The sequence below is a fragment of the Cupressus sempervirens genome, chromosome 9, assembly GCF_028749045.1.
Source record: "Cupressus sempervirens isolate cs-2001-9-10 chromosome 9, ASM2874904v1, whole genome shotgun sequence".
Classification (NCBI taxonomy): Eukaryota; Viridiplantae; Streptophyta; class Pinopsida; order Cupressales; family Cupressaceae; genus Cupressus; species Cupressus sempervirens.
In genome coordinates, this window is record NC_143126.1 from 255,816,516 (window position 1) to 255,827,539 (window position 11,024).

Sequence of the window (11,024 nt, forward strand, 5' to 3'; positions counted from 1 at the left end):
AATTAAATTCTACCCTCACAAGTATCTTTAACAAGAGACACTTATAAGATGGAACTAGAAATTTCATGCATGAAGACAAGCTACATTATCTACAAATAGTTGACTTGTTGTATTATTAGGTTTCTTAGAATATTCTTTGAGAGTTAAACATAGATGTAAAAATTGTCACTGCCCAAATATTATAGATGAATAATGCCCTAATCTTTACTCTTCTAGTTATTTTTTCCAATTTGTAAAATTATTGCTCAAAAGGAACCTTATAATGGAGAAACAAAATAACAACATACATAAACAATGTCAATGATATGAAAGTTAATCAAGTAATTACCTCATCTATTAAATCCCAAATGATTTAATTCATTGATGGGTATCCTTCAATTTACCTTAGTGTTGTCAAATAAAACTAAACACAATAATAATACTACAAATCATAACCTTAATTTAGCTCTATAAAAAAACTATTTATTTCCACATTTCTATAATACATCATACATTTCATCCACTTCATATGTAAAAATTATTTTAAACTTTATACATACATATGAGACACACACCCCAATATTAGTATTCATTAGTTCATTTAAATTTTAGTATGACACGTCTAAATATATAAAAAGAAATTAATATTATGATTGATTGATATTTATTTTTATATTTAAATTTTTTATCAAAGATTTATGTCATTCATGAGTTTGTTTTTCTATTCAACACTTATTATAAAGTTATATTTATACTCTTTCTTAGGAGAAAGGGAGTTAAAATTGCTTGGAACATTTGTCAAAATCATAATTCTAATTTGAAGTTTCGATAGAAGAAGAATCAAGTAACATATCATTACTCAATTATTTGATTATTATAATATAAATTTGATAATTGAAAGAAAACTTTTAGAAAATAGATTTAAAGTTTGCTCCCCCTAATTTGTAAACTTTTTTTTATCCCAAATTAACAATTTTTTATTTCCCAGTTTCCAAAAACCCACTCCTTGTTTCTTTACCATCTCTAAATCTTTGGTACTATCTTTACAAGAGAAAATCTACAAGAGCATATCCTATAGGTTAGCCATATTCCCTTCAAATATCTTGCAAACTCTTAAATACCGAAACTTTTGAAGCCCATCTCCTGCCATCTATGTGTCGTCTCCCAACATCATGTCAGGTGTCATCAATCCATACATGGAAAAAATTGAGCTTAATAAGCCTACTCCCACAGAGTTTTGTTTGCATAAATGTTATATGTTATCTTTTAAAAAACATTAATTGAGAGCCAAGGTTGAATTGAAGCCACACGACCTGAGCATTGTAAGGCTCTAATGACATGAACAAAAGGCCTTTGGATAAATGAGATAGAAAAAAAAACAAGTGGGTGGACATGCTTAAAGATCGTGGTTCTTCCTGCTTCCACCAAATCCTTAACCCGAGCTAAGTACACTCCTCCGGAATTTAAGAAGCCTTTCTCCCAAACCTCAAAGAAAACATTGAAGACAGAAGCAAGAGGAGCGGAGAGAGCACTTGAGTTGTGAAGATGGCACAGTCCATTCTAATGTCTAGAGCTGTTGCTTGTTCAGTGAGTAGCAGAAGGCAGCTGGTGCCTTCACTGCCAAGTGCAAAAGGCCTCACATTACATTTTCAGATTCAAGGCTCAAAGATAAGTGTACCTGTAAGGAGTAGATATGGTAGAGAAAGTAGTGTAAAGGTTATGGCATTGTTTCGTTCAAAGAGCAAGCCGGCCTCTGATCCTCCTAAAAGAGGAGGGAGAGCTCCGGTTAAGCCAGTGGAGAAGCCCAAAGTGGAGGATGGTCTTTTTGGAACTTCTGGAGGAATTGGGTTTACCAAGGCTAATGAATTGTTCGTTGGCAGAGTAGCCATGATTGGCTTTGCTGTAAGATTCTTTAATGCCCTTTTGTTTGATTTATTTCCTTTGCTTGATATGTTTTGGGTGAGGTCATGGTTTGTGTTTTCAAGACAAGTTTGGGTATGTTTGAACTACATTTTGTTTTCAATTGATTTCCTTTTCTTGGTATGTTTTGGGTGAGGTTGTGGTTTGTGTTTTTAAGGAAAGTTTGGATATGTTTGAACCACAATTGTCAGGATCTAGTAGCATGGTTAAGCTGCATTAACTGCTAGATCCCAAGTCCGAATTAATCTTCACATTTTAATTACTAGTATTTGCTATTGTCTGGTCAAGACAATCGAGCACAAGTTTTTGCCTCATATTATCAATCTTTTCTTCTAGTATAGTCTTAGGACCAGTTAAGCTGTGTAATTCTAAACTTTAGTTCAGTTGTGTAATTGTGTGAGTTTTTTTAGCATTAATATTTCAGATCGCATTCTGTGACACATTATTAGGATGAATTTTTATACTAGCATTCCTTCATCTTGATGATTGACTATAAAGTGTAATTCTAAATATTGATACTAAAAAAAATTAACTCAATCCAATTCAGAAAAAAAGTACACATTTTAAATGAATACTAGAAGTCTGATAATATTTAGTTCAAATTCTTACAACTAGAATTTGCTAGTGAGGATTGTCTGGTCAAGAAAATCAAGATCACCAATGCATTTTTCCTAATCAAGAGCCTTGGGACTAGTATGATTAAGATGCGTAGACTGCGAGATCCTAACTCCAGACTTTAGTTCAAATTCTTACAGCTAGGATTTGCTATTAAGGATTGTCTGGTGAAGACAACCAGCCAGAAGTCTTTGCCCCGCCTTTCAGCATTGTTATAGAAGATTGTTCAGCTTTATATCATCAATGTGTTGTTTTAAATCCAGTCTTAGAACTACTGTTTCATACTATTTGTCTACAGATTGTGAATTTCATTTTTTTGGGTTTATCTTATAATCTTCTCTAACTTTTATTATGGAGAACTTTTCATCTGTTTAGTTGTTTTCCAAATGGATATCCATATAGGAGTCCTAGTCTTAGAATGAATCCCTTTTAAAGAATATCCATTTCACACTTCATAATTAATTTAGAACGAATCCCTTTTACTAATAGTCAAAGACTGAAGAATACCCATTTCACACTTCATAATTAATTTAGGATGAATCCCTTTTACTAGTAGTCAAAGACTGAAGATTACCCATTTCACACTTCATAATTAATTTAGATATTAAAAATTAGATCAATGAGAAGACAACATTTTCTTGTTCATGTCCTTTTACTAAGGTTTCTTTTGGTCTAATATAGTTGTGGTACCTTCACAGACTAAAGCCCTGAAGCATGTGTGTTCCAAAGTCCTCTAACCAGCTATTTAGAATCAATTTCAAAAGATGTGAAATGATGTGAACTAAGTATAGAGATACTATTCTTACCAAATGTCGTAGAGTATATAAAGAGCTGTAAGCACTTCTACATTATAGTGTCTTGAACAGATTTTGTTGTTTTACAATCCAACTAAATGTGAGGGTATGCATTTTGTCCTCCTGGAGATATAATAATTTTATGTTTTGTATGAGACAGGCATCCATATTGGGAGAGGCAATAACAGGAAAGGGAATTCTAGCTCAGTTAAACTTGGAGACAGGGATTCCCATATACGAAGCAGAACCTTTGTTGCTTTTCTTCATTCTATTCACACTGCTGGGAGCAATAGGAGCCCTGGGAGACAGAGGCAAATTCGTCGACGACCCAGTTGAACCAACTGGCTTTGACAAGGCTGTCATCGCTCCTGGGAAAGGCCTTAGATCTGCCCTTGGCCTCAAAGAAGGAGGTGCATTTTTTTCCCCTTTTTCTCTAAGGAATTTTTGTTTAAAAGTAACTCCCCTCTAGCTTGTAGTTATTATTCCAAGAGTTTGAATGATTAAGAAAGCTTTTGAGAAGTAGGAGAAAATATTTTAGTAAGTTAAATTGTGATATTGTTATTAAAATTCAGTTGTGTAGTTTTTGAGTTAAATTCATTGACTTGTATTTCATGAGCACTGGATAACACAAACCCATCTTTGATGACAATGAATAGAACACTTAGCACTCAATAGATCTAGGTGATATTCACAGAGGTGAAGCACTTAGACTTCTCAAGTGGTCACCCATCCCAGTATTATTCAAACTTGAGCACACTTAAACCACAGAGGTTCTTCCATGGTTAAACTCACTCTGCTTGCAACCGCATTAGCAAAACCTTCACCAAGTATTGTGTCTTATGAACCATTCATAAGAAAACCCCTTTAAGAGCAAATACAGTTGAAAGCAGAGTGAGTTTCACCATAGAGAAAACTCCATAGTTAAGTAAGCTCGAGCTGGAATAGTCTTAGGATGGGTGACCTCGTGGAAAGTCCCAATTGAATTCTGATAGCAATATCACAAGAAAGCTTTTATTAATAAATATATAAAAAGCCTTTAAAAAGTTTTTATTAATAAATATAAAAAAATCATTAGTTGATTTATACTTCAATTTATGATCAATGAAAATTTTACAATCACACAAATGTGATTTTTAAGGATTTATCATTTAATTAAGTTTACAATTTCTATTAGAAAATACAGGGGCAGACTGTCAAGTAAGGCATGAACATCTAACAATATCTACAATTCCTTGGGTAGCCAACATGCCATCTTAAATTGACCAGACAGCCTGCCTGCCACTTTCGTTTTGCTAAGAATTGAAACCCTAGAACTGTGGTAATCTAGGTGGGGTTTACATTTTAGAATTGACCAGACAGCCTGCCTGTCATTTCCTTCTTACTAAGATATATATGTTATGGTAGAATTTAATTCGACACCAATACTTTCTTAGTAAGTTAAGCTGCTAAATTGTGGTTTTCTCTCCATACAGTCTCTCTGAAGTTGAATTTTAATATTGAGTATTAACTCGGATAAAAAATAACAAGTTAATTGAAGTTTTTGAAAGAATATTTCTAAAATCGTGTATATCTGAATTGATGTTTTTAAGTTTCCTAAGGATTGTTTCTGAAATTAAAAATATATATATTCCCGACTGCATTCAATGGTATATTATCAGAAATTGAAAGAAATGAACTGTACTAATATATTTGTCTCTTATAATATTACTTACAAAGGTTATACCATGTCATACATATTCTTAATGCATATTTTTCTCTTACAATATTACTTACAAAGGTTATAGGGAGTTGATTATTATCTAGTTTTGCAAAGAAGTATTGTCTAAAATTTATTCTTAGAATAGAAAATCTAACACATCATCTCTCGTTTTGATTCATTTATTGGGATCTGAATGCAGGGCCTTTGTTTGGATTTACAAAATCAAATGAGCTGTTTGTAGGGAGGTTGGCACAGTTGGGGATAGCCTTCTCCCTGATTGGAGAGATAATAACAGGGAAGGGAGCTTTGGCACAGCTGAACATTGAGACAGGAATACCAGTGACAGAAATAGAGCCACTCGTTCTTTTTAATGTGCTCTTCTTCTTTGTGGCTGCCTTGAATCCAGGGACAGGCAAATTTGTCACTGATGTGGATGAGGAAGATTAATCACAATACACTTTCGTTCACACTCTTCACTTAGGGAAACACCAATTTGCTATTTTCCTACAGTAATTCAGTGACATTTTTGCACTTCATTTGTGTGATCAAATAGTAGAAGGATAAAATTTGGTATGTAAAATTTTGGTACTAGTCAAGAATGTGTCAAGCTAGTGATCTTATAGATTGGGGTAGTGAACAGAGTTTTAAAAACTTAAAGACCATTGTTCATTAACTAATATTCTAATAGCACAGTAGAATATAATCTTTATAGATAATAATATAACTTCAAAATAGAGCATTCACAATAGACTATAATTGAAATAGATACATGAATAGCAGTATTCTAATAGTACAGTGGAATATAATCTTCACAATAATAATGAGTTTTAATCTTCACAATAATAAAGAGTATTGTTCATTAAGTAATATTCTATTCGTAAGTAGAATATAATTTTCACAATAATAAAGAGTTTTTGTTTATTAAGCAATATTCTAATAGTAAAGTAAAATATAATCAGCACAATATTAATTTAATTTCAAATAAAGTGCTCACAACAGAAAATTATTGATATAGATATTTAAATATTAAGTAAATAAATTAATAATGTTAAGAATTATGTTTGATTAAAAATTTGATAAATGGTATAATTTTATATTGATGTGTAAATAAAAGACATAGCATGCTTTAGTTACAAAATATGGTCTCAAATTTTCTTTCTAAAATTTTATTCAAAATATTATACATAAAAATGATTAAACTTTTAAAGATTTCTTATAATTCTAATATCTATCAAAGGGATTATTCAATTATGTGATAGACAATGTATATGTATTATTGACTCCCACACCATGATGCTTCCTTTGTACTTATTCTTTTATAATTTTAACAACATGAACACAAGAATGAGGAAGAGCTGATTGGGGGTATTTTCCATCTCATTGTCACTCAAAAGTACCTTTTCCATGACTTTGAGAAGCTATGGAGTAGCCACATGTCTATAGCTTGGTGAACCACATCTTTTCTACTATGAAATGTCATGTGAGTAATGAGAATGGTGTTTGATACATGGTGACTACAACCATATTGTTCTCTCAATGAGTAGCACATAGTGAGTGTGCAATAATATATGGAGCTTTTCTCCAATACTCAATAAGAGTTTGTAAGAAGGCAATCTCCAAAATAACTTTAATAGCTTGCAATTAGATATATAGTAGAACATAAAAACACATCACAATTGTAGAACATATAGAGAAATAAGAATCTAACAAAGCTTCAAAAAATAAAGAAACAATTATATTTTACTTTGTTTCAGATAGATTCTTGCATTGTATAAATAGGTAAATTTGTATTCAAATGCCATTTTAAGTAGGTCATGGAGACTCCAACCCAAAAAAAGAGGTCTCCAATCTAAATATAAACATCTTGAGTGTATAAAATAGCAAAGATGCTTGAGATTTTCTAGATTTCATTAACGAGCATGGAGGGAATTAAAAAATCCTACATAGATCAACAAGATCTAATAAGGAAGTCTTGATAAAGGAGAATGTACAATAAGGGAGGTGCTACCTTCTAAAGAGAAAACCTATCTCGCATTGCCTCACTTAAACTAGCGCTCTAGTGAGCTACTGGATCAAGACACTTAGAACAAATTGAACCTAATCTTGAAATATAAATCTCAAAGTATGGAATCAATGTAATACAAAAGAGATTAATATGGATATAAAACTTTATTCATGAAATATCTAGAGCAGAAAAGTCTAAATAACCAAATTTAATGTGTGTGTGTGTGTGTGGGTGTGTAAACATAATTTGTTGATAGCAAACTTCATGTTTAGAGAATTCGAAGCTCTTGAATTTAAAAGGAAATGTAATGTGAGGATGTCTATGTGTTATGTCAAAGTCCTTTCTGCCAAAAAGTAAGGAATGCTTCTATTTTACTTACTATCTAGTCTTCTTTGCTCCTCAAATCTATTCATCACCTAAACATGTAAAAATAAGGAAAATTTGATGTGAGCCATATAGTGGCTTGCCGTAATCAAACCTCCATTTTGGTGTTTCCACCTCCATAGACAACTAGATAGATAGATTGTGAAAAAATCAAAATAAAGAAAAGTAATAGAAATAAATTATTCAAAATGGAGGAAAATCCCTATTGCCCAAGACACAAAATATGAAAAAACCTTTCTTGAGGAAGGAAAACCTCTATTTCACAAAAGTACATGATATATAGACAAGTAATATAAATGAACCTCGTTTGAGAGAGGAAAGACCCTATTATGCAATGATAAATGATATGACCAAAATTGTGATATTATACAATTGGCAATGTTTTATTAAGTAAATAAAGAGAGAAATAAGAGATATCCTTGTGTAGTGTAGATTGCTCTTTACCAATGATGAGAAGAGCAGCTTGTCATTGAATCTAATAGAGATTTTTCTTATTTTTATTTTTTTGAGGGAGAGAGAGAGAGAGATTGAAAACTATAAGAGGTAAGAGGGAGGGAGTGAAGAGAAATACAAAATTTTAATGCTCAAAGTGGGTGGTTTTTGTTGTTTCATATGCATCCAAGAGAATAGATACATGTCAAACGAAGTCTAAGGTGCACATATACTTGTTTTGAATTTGAATTTTATGGGAAAGAGTGCATGCTACACTGTTTTCCAACCACATTGAATCCAAATTTGGATAAGGCCAGTTCATGGATACTTAGCTTTCAAGGTTCGTGATGTCAAGATATGGATACTTGATCATGAGCCTCAGGCATAAATGTACATAGTTCAATGCCTAAGTATCATAAATGCACAATGTACATTTTTTTAATATTACAATATTCTACCCTCGCTTTAGTACATTAATTATCTCAAAGGATCAGGTGCACTAAAGTTGCTCAAAACATGAAATTGCTAAGTACATGCAATGCATTAAAAGAATTTATTAACTTGTAAAAGGATAAGATAGTGATCGTAGAAGCCAATCAAGTATATAAAAATGATACACTTATTGTTTAGTGTGAAACTATACATTTGTGACAAGAATTGCAAAATAAAAAAATAATTAGTGCAAAAATTTGAAAAAACTACCCTAGCAAGAATAAATCTTAAGAAACCTTAGTTCTAGTTAGAATGATAAATTATAGGGGAAATATATACCCCCAGTGGGTGGAAGAAAATAAAAGGAATTCAAAGCTAGATTGATCACAATCATCTTCATAGTTTTGGCCAATTCTAGGCTATATATGTGTGAAGTGGACTCCTACAAGGCTCATTATTACTATTCATTGTGAGCCTTTATTGAGTTTTTATAGCATCTCAATGAAAATTCTTCATAAATGGTGCTTTCATACCACTGATATTTAGGGTTTATGTGTCCTTTTAGAGGAGGACAAGGCACTAGATGAGGTAAGCCTTGTTTGATGCTCCTTGATTAAATTTTGTGCATTTTATTGTTAGTGTAGTATTTAATATAGCACACATATCCTAATTTTGTGCACATATCCTACATCTATGTATTCCTCTTGGATGGATTTTTGGGTTTCTTATATTTTTCATTTGCATCCCTAGGCACCAATCATGCTAGTGTCCTCCAATCATGCATGCATTCTCTAGACTTAGGAACAAAAGTTTAGTATTTATGATAGATAGTTTGTAATTAACTGAGCATATGTTTCAATGCACCATCATTTTTTTGTATGTAGTCACTTTTAGAGGTTCATGAGCACACCACAAAATATATGTTAACCATTCTATTTTACATGGATTAAGCGTTACTATATGCTAGTGTAGTGAGATTCCCATGAGTAGGCATCTAGTGGGTCTACTAGCTACTAGAGGTGTGATATTATGTATTGATGTTAATGGTTCTTATAGAGAGGTGACATGTAGATATCATGTCTATTTATCTTCCTATAAGGGATATGATAGTTAGTTTTATATACATGTATTGCATCATATTCTCTATTCATGGGAAACATATGACCATGGTTTGAGCTATGACTATACACAATGACATTGTGAGTGGCCACTAATGGACAAGGGCCTCACCTACGAAGGAGCATTTTTTTGTATATTTGAATATGGAGGAGAGAGGATGCATATTTACCTAGGGTCATAGTATGATGGCCCATTTGTAGTGTGATATCAGCCACTATATACACCATGAGTAATTTTTGTCCTAAGTGAGTTTTATGGAAATATTTTGGTGGAATGAGTATATGTTGCATATATGGGAAGCTAATGCAAGGTAGACAGACTAGAAACATGTGAATGGATATTTTTTCATCTTATAACTAGGTGTTAGTTCCTTAGTGTGGGATTAGTACAAAGGTTATTTGTTGGTAAATAAATTCCTTGGTCATTCCTTCTTTTTTGGGTGCTATTTGTTGTGTTTCCATAGCTCACACCCAATTTAGTTTGGTGGAATAATGGGGACCCCCTTTTCTCTTTCCCTTTGCTTCTTTTCTCAAGTTTCTAGTTAGTCAGTCACATTGGATGGGTCAGATTGTGGTCTTTAAGTTCTTGATAGTTTTATGTATGTGAAGGAGAGGAAAAACTAGATATATGCATGCTAGAGAAACCACTAACTCTAAAAGCATAGAAATATAACTTCCTAACCTAACACTAAATTATGAAGTAAAGTGCATAAAATGTGAAATAAATCAAGAAACACTCGCTTAAGATGATCCAATGCTTTTCTTTCTTATTTAAATTTGATATGTTTCTCCCATGTGATAATATGCACCTATTAATGAACACAAAATGATAGTATGATCACAAGAATATTGACAAAATATGGTTAGCAAACAATGAGATAAATGATCTCAATATATAGAATTTGCAAGAGGAATTGCAAATTAGCAATTAAGTGCACAAAAGGAAATTGTCATAGACTATGGAAGTTGACAAATATAAAAGAGGATATTTTTCATAATTAATGATAGCTTATGACAAGTTACCTCACTAAAAGGAGATGCAAGGAACCAGGTAGAAGCATTATCCCCATTGCATGCATATGTTTTACTTGTAGAAGATGTAAGTTCATACCTAAATGTGAAAGTCATGAACCTATAAGAAGAAAAAGTCTATAAATTATTCTCCACATTTCTAAAGGACAACAGAATGAAGAAAGAGAAATGCCACCTATTGAACATAACTTTGCACTGAGTGATATAATTTCCTGACATCATCTAGGATGAGTGGGTGAGAGTAGTATTGAGTAGAGTACATGGGAACTACATATCACTTGAAAAACCCAATGAAATCACAAAGTGATTTATTTTTAGGGTAATCGAACTCGATGGAACTGGAGCAAGGTTGAATTCAGGCAAGGAAACACTTGATAAAAAGAGGAGTAAATGTTATCATCTAATTTTGGTCTACTAAAATATGTGCCCTCTAAAATAATCAAATCAATTCAATACTAGACTTGATTATGCATAAAAACCATTTTTTTATAATTAATTTGAAAATCAATTATATCCTAATTTTGATCACCTAAGTCTACATTTAATTTAATTTAAAGAAACATTAACCTTTTAATTAAATAATAATTCCTCGCTTATATGCACACATAAATCAA

The 11,024-nt window shown here is 32.1% G+C and overlaps 1 protein-coding gene across 1 annotated transcript; it reads left to right on the forward strand.

Moving 5' to 3' along the window:
• The first annotated feature begins 1,471 nt into the window (after positions 1-1,471).
• Positions 1,472-5,587, forward strand: NPQ4 (Chlorophyll A-B binding family protein). The gene is made up of 3 exons (XM_089799737.1): positions 1,472-1,881; positions 3,469-3,718; positions 5,207-5,587. The coding sequence occupies exons 1-3, from the start codon at positions 1,525-1,527 to the stop codon at positions 5,452-5,454; spliced, it is 855 nt and encodes a 284-aa protein (XP_089655863.1). The 5' UTR covers positions 1,472-1,524; the 3' UTR covers positions 5,455-5,587.
• The last annotated feature ends 5,437 nt before the right edge of the window (positions 5,588-11,024 follow it).

Coding starts and splice junctions, on each gene's coding strand:
- NPQ4 (XM_089799737.1), top strand. CDS start 1,525: ATGGCACAGTCCATTCTAATGTCTAGAGCTGTTGCTTGTTCAGTGAGT. Junction 1,882..3,468: donor TAGCCATGATTGGCTTTGCT/GTAAGATTCTTT, acceptor TGTATGAGACAG/GCATCCATATTGGGAGAGGC. Junction 3,719..5,206: donor CCTTGGCCTCAAAGAAGGAG/GTGCATTTTTTT, acceptor ATCTGAATGCAG/GGCCTTTGTTTGGATTTACA.